The sequence below is a fragment of the Poromitra crassiceps genome (assembly GCF_964638095.1).
Source record: "Poromitra crassiceps genome assembly, chromosome: 1".
NCBI lineage: Eukaryota > Metazoa > Chordata > Actinopteri > Beryciformes > Melamphaidae > Poromitra > Poromitra crassiceps.
Window position 1 is genome coordinate 67,536,064 of NC_139623.1, and position 16,641 is coordinate 67,552,704.

The following is a 16,641-nucleotide window of genomic DNA, read 5'->3' on the forward strand; positions in this document are numbered from 1 at the left end:
CCAGCGCCCGTGGACCAACTTCAGATGTTGTCGTCACTGGTCGGATGACGATCTTCTGCATGTTTTTAGTGGGGGCTTATGTACGGAGGAACCCCCTGGGGGGTACCGGGAGAACATGCAAACTCCACACAGAAAGGCCCTTTCGACGAGATAACCCACCTGGGCAGTAGGCACTGAAGATATGGGGGGTCACAATTCCAGCGCCCCCAGGCGAGAATCGAACTCAGGACCTTCTAGCTGTGAGGTGACAGTGCTAACGACTGCACCACCGTACCCACCGTATCTACAACCTGTCTATTTGACCCTCTCCCCACACAGCTAATTAAATAACTTATCCCAGTACTAGGCACCTCCCTACTTAATTCAGTGTTTCCCCTACCATCCTACAGGCCTGGTGGGCGCGCCAGGCCAACGGCGCCCCCGCCAGGCCAGATTTATTTTTTCAAAAAATCTCCAAAATCTCAATAAACCTTTATGGCATACTATTACTACTGGTGTTGACAGTGTTGACAGTAATAGAAGATGCCAAATCATTCAAAACAAAAAGCATTTTGCTTTTAGGAGCATTGCGCCAGCGTGCAGTGCTGTTCCAAAACGTTGCCTTGGAAAGGCACATCCCATAATACAACTGTTCACATCGGATCACATAATAGTATAATGATACTTGAGATGCCATTGCGAACATAGATGCGAACAGGTTAGCTAAAAGTTTAGCGTCGCCAGCGAGGGCCCCCACCGTTGCGGTCGGGGTACGTTTCGAAATCCCTCCAGGCCTGACATTTTTTCTAGGGGAAACACTGAATATTATCAATAAGTCTCTTCTATCTGGGGTTGTACCCACTGCTTTTAAATCAGCAGTAATTAACCCGCTACTCAAAAAACCAAACCTTAATTCTGAAGTTCTCAATAACTTTAGACCAATTTCAAACCTTCCCTTCCTCTCCAAAGTCCTTGAAAAAGTAGTCTCCACTCAACTAAACGATTACCTCTCGCACAATAGCCTTCTTGATCCTTTTCAATCCGGTTTCAGGTCGCTCCACAGCACCGAGACCGCTCTCACAAAAGTAACCAATGATCTTCTTCTCGCATAAGATTCCAATTCCTCCTCTCTTCTCATCCTACTGTTTTTAAGTGCAGCTTTCGACACAATCGATCATAACATCCTGCTAGATCGCTTGTCTAGCTACATGGGCATCCGTGGTGCTGCGCTCTCTTGGTTAGAATCATATCTGTCTGGCAGAATGCACTGTCTCTCATACTGTATAAGAATGTTAGATGCATATTTTCACTAGTTAAATTTGGTGTACCGCAGGAATCTGTCCTGGGTCCCTTGCTCTTTGGTGTCTACTTACTCCCTCTTGGTGACATTTTCCGTAGATTTGGTATTAACTTTCATTGTTATGCCAACGATACTCACATTTATATACCAATTAGACCAGATGACCGCTCTCAAATTGTAAATCTTGAATCCTGTTTAGCTGCTGTTACAGATTGGATGTCTCAAAATTGTCTAAGACTGAACACCAATACAACTGAATTACTAGTCATTGGTCCAAGAGCCCAAATACCACTCTTCTCTGACCTTAGTCTAAACATTGACAGCTGCATAATTACTGCATATTAGCTCACTAGTGAAAAACCTTGGTGTGACTTTTGACTCTTCTTTCATTTGACGCTCATATTAAGGTGATTACTAAGACAACATTTTTTCATCTCCGTAACATCTCAAGGATCCGTCCCTTTCTAGGTGCTTCAGATGCAGACTTAGTTTAATGTAGACTGGACTACTGCAATGTCCTATTCTCTGGTCTACCACATTGTAGTACTAAAAAATTACAACCAGAATACTATCTAGAACTCAGAAGTTCGATCATATAACCGCGGTCTTAATCAGTCTCCATTGGCTCCCCATTCAGGCCAGATCAGACTTTAAGGTACTTCTACTAACTTATAAAGCTCTACACAAGCTTGCACCCCCATACTTATCTGAGCTAATCATCCCATATACTCCCACACGCCCCCTCCGTTCACAGGATGGTAATTATCTTACCGTCCCAAAAATTAAGAAAAAATCTGCTGGAAGTAGAGCATTCTCCTATCGTGCTCCATATCTCTGGAATCAGTTAGGGAGGCTGGCTCCATCGATATCTTCAAAACCAGACTTAAAACTTACTTATTCTCACAAGCATATGATATTATTTGATAATGTACTTTATTTTATTTGACTAGTATTTCTGATTTATTACCTGTGTTTTAACACCCTCTCCTTTAACTTTAACTTATTGTTCCTACTGTAGCTGTCATACTGTCTGCTTTTATTTGACTTCTTTCAACTTGATCATGCACTGTATCATGTATTGTATTGTTTTATCATGTCTTCTTTAAATATTAAATATTAATTTACAGTCCAAGTATGTATTTTTTTCCCCCCATTTTTATCCCCCATTAGTGCTAATTTTAATTTTATTTATCCTGGTTGCTGCTCCACCCTCTGCCGATCTGGGGAGAGCCGAAACTGGCTCCATGCTTCCTCCGAGACACGGGCAGTTAGCCAGCCGCTTCTTTTCACCTGACAGGGGAAGCTTCACCAGTAGGACATAGCACGTGGGAGTATCACGCTATTCCAACGAGTTCCCCTCCCTCCGAACAGGCGCCCCTAACGACCAGAGGAGGCACCACATCAGCAACCAGGATATCGCATGTTTTGGTGAGGGGTTCCTATATGAAGGAAACCCCCAGGGGGGCACAGGGAGAACAAACTCCACACAGAAAGGCCCTTTTGACGACCCCCACCCTGGCGGTGGGCACTCAAGGACATGCGGACGGGCACGCATTCCTTCAGCGCTCACAGCGTCCCAGGTGGGAATCGAACCCAGGACATTCTAGCTGTGAGTGCGACAGTGCTTACCACTGCACCACCGTACCCCCCTGTGCACAATGTAGTTAACGAGTAATATAATGAATATAATAGAGTATAGAGTGAGAGTAAGAGAATATAGAGTAAACCTCTGGCTCATCACACATCGTGACTATTGTTACTATGTTTATCTGTCAAATAACCACTAGGATAATGAGAGGGTCAGATTTGGATCAGATTCAAACTTCAACATCCCACCAATATAACTTAATTTTGCATGTGTGGACTAGGTTTAGCAGCACTAAAGTACTCCAAAGCAGTAGACTCAGCTCTCAGTCTTAATCCGTTTCACTACTGTAAGACTGAGAATATTACTATTTAAATATTTTCATAACATTAGGTGGTGCTGTTGGAAGCCTTGCATCGGAGAACCAATCATGAGCGTTGTGGGCGGGCCTGCTTTCTGGGAGCAGTGACGCTCATGCAGAACCGGTGCTGTCGCGTTTGCGGAGAAACATATTAATCACTTAGAAACAAACATAACCTGTTAACTCATTCACCGCCAATGACGTCTTTGACGTGTTATCAGAAATAGCCCTCCCCGCCAATGACGTGTTTGACGTGTTTTTGTTTTTATGAGTGCAGCGCATAGTTGAAACACTTACCCAGCCTGTGACATAGTTTCGGGTCCCTAACCTCAAAGTCAAGCCGACAGCACGTTATCAAACACATACCGCAGCTGTTGTTTGAAATTAGGAAGAAGGTGGAAAGGAGGAGAAACGCGCTTCCTTGTTGCAGAGGAGAAACGCCATTGAAATGCCCCCTCGCCGCGCTGCAGAGCTGATCGACTTGCTGCAGAGCAGCGGACATCGAAACCGCGGTAGTCAAACCCGTGACCAACATGATCGATCCTGGTCCCTGGACCCCGTTCCTATGTGCCAGCCTTGCTGCAGGGTGAACCTGGATTGCCTAGTCAAACCCGTGACGAACATGATCGATCCGGTTCCAGCAGCGCCTGGTCCCAAAGCCAAGCCGCGGACCCGTTCCTGTCGCAGCATTCGTCCCAGCGAGAGGAGGGAAACGAGCAGCAGAGGAGGCAAAACGCTGATGGGGAAGGAGGGGGAAGGAGGTGCGATCTAGCAGCAGCTGTGGAGAGAACTCTCTCTCTCTGTGTGTGTGTGTGTGTGTGTGTGTGTGTGTGTGTGTGTGCGTGTGTGTGTGTGTGTGTCTGTGTGTGTCTGTCTGTCTGTCTGTCTGTCTGTCTGTGTGTCTGTCTGTACACTCACTCACACTGAGCAAACTGTATTGTTGAATGTAAAAAAAGCACTTCATATATATATATATATATATATATATATATATTTTTTTTTGTCATTTGTGTCATAATGAATAATATTTACATGTCTGATGTCAATACAGTTCAAAATAAAAGAATTGAGAGCGAGTTCTGCCTGATATTGTGTGCTGTGTACATAAATGCCATTTTCTGCAATTTCTTTTCTCAGAGAGACCTTTTGGGAGAAAACAGGGTGTATATAAATGGCTATAAGTAGAGTACAGAACATGCTAAAAGCTCACTTTTTTTTTCCTGGTGAACCCAGAGACGTACATCTTCATTTTGAGGTATTGCAAATCACTCTGGTGCTAATAGATAATTTACTGTGGGTCTTGAAAGATGACCAACAATGAAAATCTTTGGCCTGTGCTAAATATTGGCAGTCCTAAACTGGCGGTGAATGAGTTAATAGGACGTGTTTCATCCGGCCCCGGCTGCTAGAGGTCTTTCCCCCAGCGATAAGCCCGACTCCCGAGGCTACGTTACAGAGCCTGCTGATGACTCACAGTAGCAAGCGGACCACTTCCGGGTAGGAAAAATTATTGTAAAATAAACAACAGGTATAAACTCTTTGCAGCACATCAGTGTCTTGCTCTATATTGGAACTATGAAACATTGCATTGCCGCTACCAAATAAAATTCTAATAATAAATGTAGGCGTGTCTGCTGCCGGCCGTTCTCGCTGGGCTCTGAACCAGATTTGGAACAGTAAATTCCCAGACGTTTGGTGGCGCCGCTCACCAAACGTCTGGACCAAACGTCTGGAAACGGAGACTACTAAAGCAGATGTTTTCAAAGTGGGAGGCGGGCCTCCACAACCGCCGATATATCTCAATGGGCTGACTCACCAAAAGACGGTGCTGCGGCTTGAAACTACAGGTTTGGGGGTTCTAGAGCAGAACACAAGACGTCTTCTCAGATGTGCGTTTACTGCAGTGGTTAAATCCCCCATCGTGTCTGCCTGGGCTGGGCTATCAGCTAAATTCTAACTTTGCTGAATGGATAGAACGGGGAATTTACCCCACCCTGACCATGCCGCACGCCCCCAGCCAGGCTGAGCCAGCTAACCCAGCGTCTATGACGAGACATCGCCTCAACCTATAGCCTGAACATGAGGGCTAGTGTAGCAGATTTGAAACTACCCAATCTGAAAAGCACAGTTGGGAGAAGGACATTCCTCTATACGGGGGGAGGAGGGGGACGGAGGGGGAGGAGGAGGAGTGGAACAAGATCTCTAACGAAATTAAGGGATGGATTTACCGGTAATCAACCCACTTTGTATCATATAATCTCTGTAATATAAGCACATGCAGTGTTTTACCTTCTCTCTCTGTTTACCTCACTGAGAAAAATGCTCCTGCTGCTGCCTGCCGAAACTCCGCCCCCACCAGCTGCAAGTAATTAAGGCTTATTAAGGCTGTCCATGCGATTCTCCATGGATGTGCGCATACTTTAAAAATAAACAATAACAGCTGCCCTCGGAGCAGATTCTGCCTCTCCAGCACAACTTGCCTCCCCACTCTCTCCCTTGCCTCCCCACTCTCTCCCCACTCATCACCAACATAATCAACTCCTCCCTGTCCACTGGTCTTGTCCCCACCTCCCTCAAGCTTGCTGCCGTTACCCCATACTAAAGAAACCTGGTCCCGACCCCAACATCCCTAACAACTTCTGGCCCATATCCAACCTCCCCTTCCTGTCCAAAGTCCTTGAAGGAGCCGTCGCCACTCAACTCAAGTCCCACCTTGAAAACAATAACCTCTACGAACCCTTCCAATCCGGCTTCCGCACCAAACACAGTACAGAAACAGCACTACTGAAAATCACCAATGACATCCTCCTCTCTGCTGACTCCGGCTCCCTCACCATCCTCATCCTCCTCGACCTCACCGCCGCCTTTGACACCATCAACCATTCCATCCTCATCTCACGCCTTCGCTCCCTTCGTATCTCCGGGACCGTCCTCTCCTGGCTCACCTCCTACCTCTCCGACAGACATCAATACTGTACATCTCCATAAACCACTGCCAATCCTCCACCGCCCCAGTCACTCATGGTGTCCCCCAAGGTTCAGTACTCGGCCCTCTCCTCTTCATCCTGTACATACTTCCCCTTGGTCAAATTCTCTGTCACCATGGCCTCCGTTTCCACTGTTACGCAGATGACACCCAACTCTACTTCTCCTCCAAGACCATCACCTCATCCACCCACTCTACCCTCTCCGCCTGCCTTACAGACATAAAAACTTGGATGCAACAAAACTTTCTCCAACTCAACTGCAACAAATCTGAAATTCTACTCATTGGCCCAAACTCCCTCACCCGATCTGCTCAGACTTTCTCTCTCAACATTGATGGCTCCATCGTCACCCCCTCCACCCACGTCCACAACCTTGGAATCATCCTTGACCCCACCCTCTCATTCCTTCCTCATGTCAACCACATCACCAAAACTGCATTCTTTCACCTCAGGAACATTGCCCGCCTCCGTCCTTCCCTGTCCCCTTCCGCTGCCGAAACCCTCATCCATGCCCTCATCACTTCCAGACTCAACTACTGTAACAGCATCCTCTACGGCTCACCAAACAAACTTCTCAATAAACTGCAATATGTCCAGAACTCCGCTGCTCGCCTGCTCACCTCCACCCGTCGCCTAGATCACATCACCCCTGTCCTTCACAACCTCCACTGGCTCCCAGTCAAACACCGGATAGACTTCAAAATACTACTCACCACCTACAAAGCCCTCAACAACCTGGCCCCTCCCTACCTCTCCGACCTCCTCCTCCGCCTCACCCTTACCCGTTGCGTCGAGTATTTAGAAAAGGACTATATAAATCAAATGTATTATTAGGGGTCCAAGCACGAAGTGCGTGGATCCCTATTGTATCTGTTCCGTTTATTATTATTATTCTGCCCTAAAACAGCATGCACGTCAAAAACCGTAAGGGCTACAGTAGCCAGACCTTGCACATAGGTTGGAAATGTGCCCCACTACTCAGAGACAAAAAATGAGCCATATTGCCAGATGGTGGCGCTATAACAGCCGACTGCACGTATTGGCCCATAACTGCTGAACCGTGAGGCGTAGAATCAAAATTCCACATCTGCTGGATTCCCTGGATCAATACGCATCTATCCATATAGACCACGCCCATTTAAGTCTGCTAGATTTTCCTCCATCTTGGACTTTCAAAAAAAAAAAAAAAACTAACTCGTCCTAGGCCATTTGCCCGAATGAGCCCAAACTTTTTCTGTGTCATCTCTGGACTTCCCTGATCTAAAAACTTACAAAGAATTTGGATACGTGAAACCGTCTTGAAATGATAAATGTTTAAACTTTTGATGACACATGCTCTGACACTATGTCATCACCGATGACAGTCTTGTGACATCACTGATGATGTCATCTATGATGTCATCTATGATGTCATCCTTCCTCTACATAACATCAGCTCTCCCAGTACCTCATCCACTCTACAACAGCAAGGCGGCAAGTAAAGTAGCTCATCCTTCCTCTACATAACATCAGCTTGAACAAATGGTTCAAGTTCTGGCCTTGTGCTTATGCAGACCAGATTAATGACTACCACCAGTACTACAAAAGCATTGGCTTTTCATTGTGACAACCAATTACTTAGATCACCATTCAGGAACAGTTTGTTTAATCCTTTCCTCACTGAGCACATCTATAACCATGATCAGAAGTGTACAGTAGAAGCAGCACACTATCTTCATCCAATGGACTCGGAACACAAAAGCAACACCTCAGTAAGCTGTCCACTCATGGCTAACACATCTAAGCTTATCAGGAAGCTAGGATTTGAAATTATGACAGTTTGCCTAGAAAAAGTCCATTACTCTTTGACAGCCACCATTTGGCTTACCACCACCACTGCTACTTACTACATATTACTTACTACAAACTTGGTACACTTGTGCACATATCAACTCTGACTAAATGTGCAATTCAGTGTCTATATTAATATTATCTGACATATAACCCCCAAGTCACCAGAAGCTTGGACCCCGCATCGCCGCTTGCGGCTATATTTATTATTATTATTATTACTTCCGCAGCTCCGTTGTGATGTGTTACGCGTCAGAACGGAGCGCTTTGGCAGAGGAGGAAATGGGAGATCTCCATGAGGAAAACAGAGAGAGAAGGTAAACACTGCCCATGTGCTTATTATTACCAAGATTGATGATACAAAGTGGGTTGTTTAGCGGGAAAGCCATCCTTTAAGTCTGCAAATTCTCTGAATGGTTTTAAAAGCCTTCTGAAAAAAAAATTTAACTGAATTTTTTAGTTTTTGAACTTAAGTTGGTTTATATTTCTTGTTCTCTTTATCCTTGACTGTTCTGTGTTGTTTACATGATGTTATTATGTTACTGTATATCATGTTTTATAAGACCAGGGACCAAGATGGAAATAAGTGTTTACACTTTTTCATGTTATCCCTTGAATTTTGTTGTTCTTCATCCAGAATAGAATCAATCAATCAATCAAGCCTCATCGTCAGTCTTTAAAATGTAAATTAACTTATCAAACAGACTTTTCACAATTCACTCACTTCTTATACATTTGGGGTCATGTTTCACAAAGCAGAATAAAGAATGCTAAGATGGGTCTACAAATACAAATACAAAGACTGTCTGACCTGCTGTGTGTGTGCAGCCTGGAAAACTGTCTGACCTGCTGTGTGTGTGTGTGAGTGTGTGTGTGTGTGTGTGTGTGTGTGTGTGTGTGTGTGTGTGTGTGTGTGTGCGTGTGTGTAGCAGGGTGGGAAATTAGCGGGGGCTGGAGGGCTTTTTCCCCCCGTAAAATAAAACAAAACTTTGACTGGAAATGGCCAAACTATCACGCAACATTGCGCAACTTGATGTGTTAGCCTCCAAGTTGAGCAGCATGTTGTGAACAGTAGCCTACTTGAGTGAGGTGCTGTGTGGACTATTTTAAGATCAAGGAAGAAAAAGGCCAAACAGTGGAGTGCAATTTAACCTTATACAATGTGGGCGTTTCGAGCATCAAAACCGCGGATTGATACGAGGTCAAAATGTATCACACAAACCCGGCCGTTCAGAGAGAGACAGACCGAGGTCCGAGAGAGAGGCAGACCCGCTCGCAAGTAACGTTAAGGTGAGCCAATAAACATCAAAACACACCGCTCGCCACCACATGCCACATTATCACGATCAATACGCTACATTCCCTTCTAGAAGTGAAGTCAAATCTACGTACGTTCTGCATAACGAAGCAGCAGATTAACGCAAAATACAGCCACCACAACACTCACCATGCACACCAACTTGCCTCAGAAGCGATAAAGTTAGTTGTTCTCTCCTGCTGATGTTTTAGTCCTTATAATTAATCCCAAAAGTCCAAATCTTCCTTGAAAACGCCAAATAAAACTAGATTAGCCCCTGATGTGTCCCTTGTTCACAAACACAGCATGCCTAAACTGTTACCCCGTTTCACACAACACATAAGTAGGGGAGAGCAGGGACAGTTGTAACACCTTGGCTTGAATTCCTCCAGGCTCCATCACAACAATTTTCAATTTGCATTTCATTTGGAGTGTTTGAATGGTGTTGTTGACCAATCAAAAATGCTTCTAAAGGTTCTATGTGTGAAAAAGCTTAAAAAAATAAACCCCTTGTTTGTTTGTTTGCTTGATTGATATGTTATTGTGTCTTTTACCATAGGGCAGCGATCCTCAAAGTCCGGACTCCGGTCCGCATCCGGACCCAGACGCTGTCCTATCCGAACCGAGCCCTATAACCTACAAATCATTGAGAATTGTTACATTTCACGGAGCTTTTCTATTTTAACCGGCACATGCTTTTCTAGCCTTTATGGTAGGCTACTGGTTTATCTGCCAGGAAGCTCACAGACCAATGCATGCGCTGTAAATCAGCACACGTGATGCTCCTCAGCCAATCAAATATGCCTGTTCCAGTGCTGCAGGCGAGAGAGTGTCAGTGACATACGGACGGAGTAGAGGTGCGAGACTCGGAGAAATGCGAGAGATATAATTAATTTCACATGGTGTGCTCAAAAGAAACGAGTAGACCGCAAAAACAAAGATTTAGTTTTAATCCGGAGCAGACTCTTAGATGTTCATTCATTGTTCTCACGGGCAGCTCAAAACCAGTATGTCTCATGTGAAGTGCGATGCGATCCTGACCTGTCTGTGAAAGCGCCACACGAGCAAACACACTCAAATCCAGACTGAGGGCACACTCACACATTCACTGCCCAACGGCATGTGACGTTTTCATTGCGAATGATCAATAGACAGACAGACAGACAGACAGACAGACAGACAGACAGACAGACAGATAGATAGATAGGGAGCTCACTTCTCTCAATAGAAAAGGTGGAGTAAAGGGAAGTTTTTCTCTCTCAAATTAAAGCACTTTTAAGATGCAAATCTTTCCAAAGCACTCTGTTGTATGTTATTTTTAAATGCAGCCATTATTTTACTTGAAATGAGAAAAGAACATGTATGTACTTATTATTAGTGTAGGCTAGTTATTTATAATTAATCCAGTTAACACATTCACTGCCAGCCATTTTTTTTTTACTGTAGGTAGGTTCTGCCAGAGGGTTTTTTTGAGGATTCTGGCTCATCTTTCAAGACCCGAGGATTCTTTTCTGCTAAGATTTTGTGAACACACAATATCTCAAAAGAACTAATAGAATGTGTGCTTTCTCTGTCTAAAAGAGTTAGTTTGTAGAGTTAGTAGTTATGTAAGCATTAGCAGTTGAATACAGCATGGTTTCAGCGTCAGAAAAATTATTCTGAGATAAACGGCTTTTTGTGAAATTCGATAGAACAGTCACTTTAACCATTCATTTTTGGCATCAGTAAGACGTCAGACATCTAAACAATAGTTTTGAACAGTAATTTCCTCCATAACAGCAGGAAACCCCCCTCTGCTTCCAACTCCTCCCTCCGTGGGCGTTCTTCTTGGCTGCAGCGGCCGTGTCACAAGCTTGTCACCAGTCTCACTGCTTTGCTGCTGCTGTGCCTGTCTGCGCGGCCGCTCTTTGAGGAAGTCTGGATGGACTCGCTCGCTTCTTGGAGTTTTGGTTGAGAGCTTTGATGAAGCTATTGCGATTCTGGTCATATTTATGCTGCGTGTTTCAAAGTGTGTTCCACCCGTAATCTATTATGCAAATTTGCAATCCCGCACTGCCAGCAATCAGCGCGAAAACGAAAGCGTTTTCGCCAATCCGTTTTCATGAGAATGGCTTCGTCACACTGCTTTTTGCTTGCCTTCCTCTAGTCAGGAAAGCACTGTCGCCACTTAGTGGGTCGGTGGAATGGGTTGTACACGTTGTACACGTCCAATACTTATATAAGAGATGTAAAAGGGTTAGATGCACATCCCACGGTCAAAAAAAAAAAAAACATTTTTTTGACGTATTAATACGTCATTGGCAGTCAACCGTTGGATTTTTTTTGACGGATTAATACGTCATTGGCAGTGAACGTGTTAAATATGAAAACTGTAAATGAACATTGTTGATGTTTATTTTGATTTAACAGTCAGTCGTTGACTACATACAGACGTTGTACCATTAGGCTACTGCAATCATTGAAGTAGCCTAAGTTCAATGGCACTGAATCATAACGCAAGCTACGTCACAATGTGCCGGACCTTTGCTTGAGGACATTTTCTCTAACTGGACCTCTATGAATTTTAATTGAGTAGCCCTGCCATAGGGCATGTCATTTTAAACGTTTTTTTTGCCAAGTATTACATAATATGCCAGACAATCAGAAATAAAATATGCTTGGATAAAAGTCATTGAATAACTGTAAAATAGAAGAACTATAGACTATTTCCCAACATTTGATAAAATTGCCCTGGAAATTATACAAATTGCCCCCGAAACATATTTCACAGGGGCAAAAAAAGCCCCTGTTAAAGAAAGTGAATTTCCTCCCCTGGTGTGTAGGTGGACATGGCGTTTATGAGGAAGATCCCCCCCGGCGCGGAGGCATCTAACGTGCTGGTAGGGGAGGTGGACTTCCTGGACCATCCCATCATCGCCTTTGTCCGCCTGGCCCCTGCTGTGCTGCTGACTGGTCTCACCGAGGTCCCCGTGCCCACCAGGTACAACGCACACACACACACACACACACTGTAACGGCAACCACAAACAAACTCTGGGCATCGTTATTACATTAGGCACTCTAGGCATCAAAGTAGTTTGGTCGCTGTGAAACATAAGCCCTTTTCAGACATTCAGTGAACTCCTGAAGATATCCAGATGTCCGGATCTAAACCACCCAAGAGCCTAGTACAATGTCCGTATCGCTCTCCGAGTTTGTATGTTTTGATGTGGGGGTTGTATATAATAATAATATAGCAGCTGGAACCTCACTTGCACCTATTCCCAACGCCTGGCTATAGTGCAGATCTCAGCTAAAAACAAGGTGTAAAAATGATGCCTTTTCAAGTCACCTTGGCATCTCGGGGCTTGTGGAGACTTGGATGACGCCAGGTGTGCAGTATGGCAGTGTTTTATGTTTGCTGCATTAGGGTGTTTTCTACCCCCAAATCGAGTGGGATCCATGATAACAGAGCGAGACAGCAGTCCACACGACAAAATGATGTATTTTACCAGACAAATCTGAAACCTATCGGTCACGTTTCAATAACAGTCTATGTACAAACACTATCATGTAAATACAGTGCTGTGGAGTGCGTAGTTGCTGGCTGGCTCACTGCGTTTCCAATCAGAAGAAGAGTGCTGGCTGTCTGATGAGCCATGGTAAATAATGAGATTCCCTTGAATGCGAGTTTAACGAGCGAGTTACATGTCCTTTGCATTCGACATTAAATGAAGACATTACTGATCATTTTACTTTGTATGTTGCGTACTTATTGGCCTAATATATTAACATTTATGGGCTAGAAAAGTCTGCTAGGCACTAGGCAGCCATCTCGCCTGCTCAGAATTTTCTCCTAGACTGAAGATTGATTGACAGCTGTCATGTCATATTATTGGTTGAAAATGGGTTGAAATTTGATAGTACTACCTGACATCAGCACACTAGATATCGTTATGAATGAACTCAGCATGGTTGACTTTTGATGTGGGAAAAATGTGAAAAACTTTTTTTTATTTTTATTTTTTTTATTTTTTATAGTTAAATAGGTGCACTGTAACCAGGGATGTGATGTAAAACAGAAAAAGTAAATTTTAATTTCAGCTGGACTTTTTCTTACTAAAAGCCTAACTAGGGAGTTTGAAACTAGCAATACCAACTTGCTTGTAATGAGTGAAGTGTTACTATGTTAACTTGCATTGTCCCTAGTCCCTATCAAATAAACTATATATAAAAATAATAATAACCGCCATTCACACTATTCCTGATTTCTATTTTTCTTAACAATATACGAGGAATCAACGTGACGTCACGACCGCAAAACACCCAGAACCGCGGCATGTTAACTAGTATGAGTTGTGCCGAACAAACATTAATATCTCAAAAACTATCCATAAGATCGCTTATATTTTTTTACATTTTGAGTCTGATGTAAAATATATGTATGTTTATTTAAAGTTGTGTGAACCTGTCACAGTTTTTAAAATGTAAATAGCATAGCCCGGACTAGAGTGAGAGACTCATGGCTGGCTTCATAGGGTCTCATTACCGTTTCAACCCAGTGACGCGGTTTGTTTACCAAAATGCTGCTCGGCTGATCCCTCCTATATTATTGTTATTTCCTGTTGCTTCCGCTAAGTTTCAAGTTTGGACTTGTCAGTTTGACAGATTTCCAGCCTTCAAAGTTTCTAGATTCTACTGTGAACCAACGTGTGTATGTGTGTGTGCGCGTGTGTGAGTGTGTGTGTGTGTCTGTGTCTGTGTGTGTGTGTGGTGTGTGTGTGTGTGTGTGTGCGTGCGCGCGTGTGTGTGTGTGTGTGTGTGTGTGTGTGTGTGTGTGTGTGTGCACGCAGGTTCCTCTTCCTGCTGCTGGGTCCGTCTGGTAAAGGCCCTCAGTACCATGAGATCGGCCGCTCCATCGCCACGCTGATGACAGACGAGGTACACACATACACACACACACACACACACACACATGCTGATGACAGACGAGGTACACACACATACACATACACACACACACACACACACACACACACACACACTGATGACAGACGAGGTACACACACACACACTGATGACAGAGGAGGTGAGAGCAGAGAGCATCCTCAGAAGGCTGCTACCAAGTTGTGCTGGCAACCTTCCTGTGTGTTATCAGAGTACAACAGGAGTAACACATTTTTGGAGGCCGTTTTCAGAAAATCAAGATTTTTAAAAATCACATGTACGCTTCAAAAGTCATCAAAGTGGTCCGTCCTCATGTGTGAAGATGATCTTTTGCAATACACAAAGGTCACAGTTTCATAGGCTTTTGTTAACCAGATACTTCATTTCATGCATCTAACCAAAATCCCCTTTGAGACGACGGAACCGGAAGTGCTAACATCCAGGGCTCATTCCTGCAGCACTCTATAGTATATAGACCCAATCCCTGTGATGTCCCGTTAACAACAAAAGTCACTTCCGGGTAGATATCTGCCGAATGAGTTTAATTGTGGAGATATCACAAAGTTCTTTATTGTTTATTTCTATTGTCATTTTCTGTTTGCTCCACTCCATTACATTGACGCAGGCGTTGCAACTGGGACGTTATTGTAAACAACATTGTAACTCGGTCTATATAGAGGAATACATCTCTCTCTCTCTCCACCTCCCTCTGGCTGTCTGTCTATCTCTCTCTCTCTCCACCTCCCTCTGTCTGTCTATCTCTCTCTCTCTCTCCACCTCCCTCTGGCTGTCTGTCTATCTCTCTCTCTCTCTCCACCTCCCTCTGGCTGTATCGCTCTCTCTCCACCTCCCTCTGGCTGGCTGTCTGTCTCTCTCTCTCTCCACCTCCCTCTGGCTGTCTGTCTATCTCTCTCTCCACCTCCCTCTGGCTGTCTGTCTATCTCTCTCTCTCCACCTCCCTCTGGCTGGCTGTCTGTCTCTCTCTCCACCTCCCTCTTGCTGTCTGTCTATCTCTCTCTCTCCTGGTAGATCTTCCATGACGTTGCCTACAAAGCGAAGGACCGTAACGACCTGCTGTCTGGGATCGATGAGTTCTTGGACCAGGTGACAGTGCTGCCGCCTTGCGAGTGGGACCCCACCATCCGCATCGAGCCGCCCAAGAGCGTGCCCTCACAGGTAGGTGGAACCTCCTGACCTCACTCTGATTCACTCTGTTGCCCCGGCCCGTCACAGAGGGTCCTTATCAGGGTTTCCAAAGACTTATATGCCGCTTTTCGACTGCATGGTACCGCATAGTATCACCTCCACTTGCTTTTGGTAGTACCCATTGGTTTTGATTTTTCACTGCAAATAGTACTCCCTCACTGTGCTCACTCCCCACAACCAGGGCCATAATTGGGGGCTTAGGCCATCTGGTCACGTGAACTCATATTCTGTTTCAGTCTGCGGACTGTCTGGCCGTTTTCAGAAATTACAAAGTGCTCTAGCCAATCAGGGACCTGCCTCTTAGTTGACATTGTAACCGGCCAATCAAGAATGCTCCTGGCAAAACAGTAATGGCTGTCTCCATGGCTCTCCGGCTGGAGCAGTAACATCAACGGGCCCTATCGTCGCAAAAGCGGTAATTTTGCGTTTGCGTTTGTTTTGTGCTCGTTTAACGCCACGCGCAATGCAAATTGGGGGTGTGCACAAGCGCATGCCTGTTATAATTGTACTGGACATGCATGGGGTAGGCGTGCCACATGCCAAACCAGGCGTTTCCGCGCAAAATGTGGCGACAGATGGCATTCTCTTATCCTCAGCATGTGTGCAATTACTTTGTGCTAAGAGCTTTGAAAAGCACCTCTTAAGCGGAGAAATACCCCGCTGTGCTTAAACGCATCATAATCTCTGTGCTGCGCAGCGCAGTGCAGAGGAATTCCTTTTGGATAAGTCATTACGCACGGATGTGCCATGCCAGGACATCAAATTCTGCTGCTAAAATTGGGTAACCAGCAGATTATTCAGTGAGGCAATCAACTATAATTAACTGAGAAACTTTTATCACATCGCAAAGAGGGGTTAATGGCAAATTAATTGAGGAAACTTGGACATTGTAGCCTACTTCCAATGCACCTTCACCTTCACCTATCCCATAACCAGGAGGGTCGTTGGCACCACAGACGATCTGTCGACAAGCTCTCTCCATCTCTCTCTGTCCTCGGCACGGCAGCTCTCAGTTTTGCCGAATTTTAATTGAGTCCACTCTTTAATTGAGTCCCAGACAGGTGTTGTTGTTCGATAGGGATAATATATGCAGTCAATGGAGATAGGCCTATCCAAATTACGCATGGGGAGAATTACAGCGTATATTCAGGGCTCGACATTAACGGCTGC

General features: G+C 44.8%; 1 protein-coding gene across 1 annotated transcript in view; it reads left to right on the plus strand.

Moving 5' to 3' along the window:
• Positions 1 to 16,641, plus strand: part of LOC310781710 (sodium bicarbonate cotransporter 3-like) — a 143,768-nt gene that overhangs the window by 53,149 nt on the left and 73,978 nt on the right. Inside the window, 3 exon segments of the mRNA XM_083642312.1 lie at positions 12,162 to 12,319; positions 14,172 to 14,259; positions 15,295 to 15,441. Of these exon segments, the coding sequence (XP_083498438.1) occupies positions 12,162 to 12,319; positions 14,172 to 14,259; positions 15,295 to 15,441 (393 nt within the window).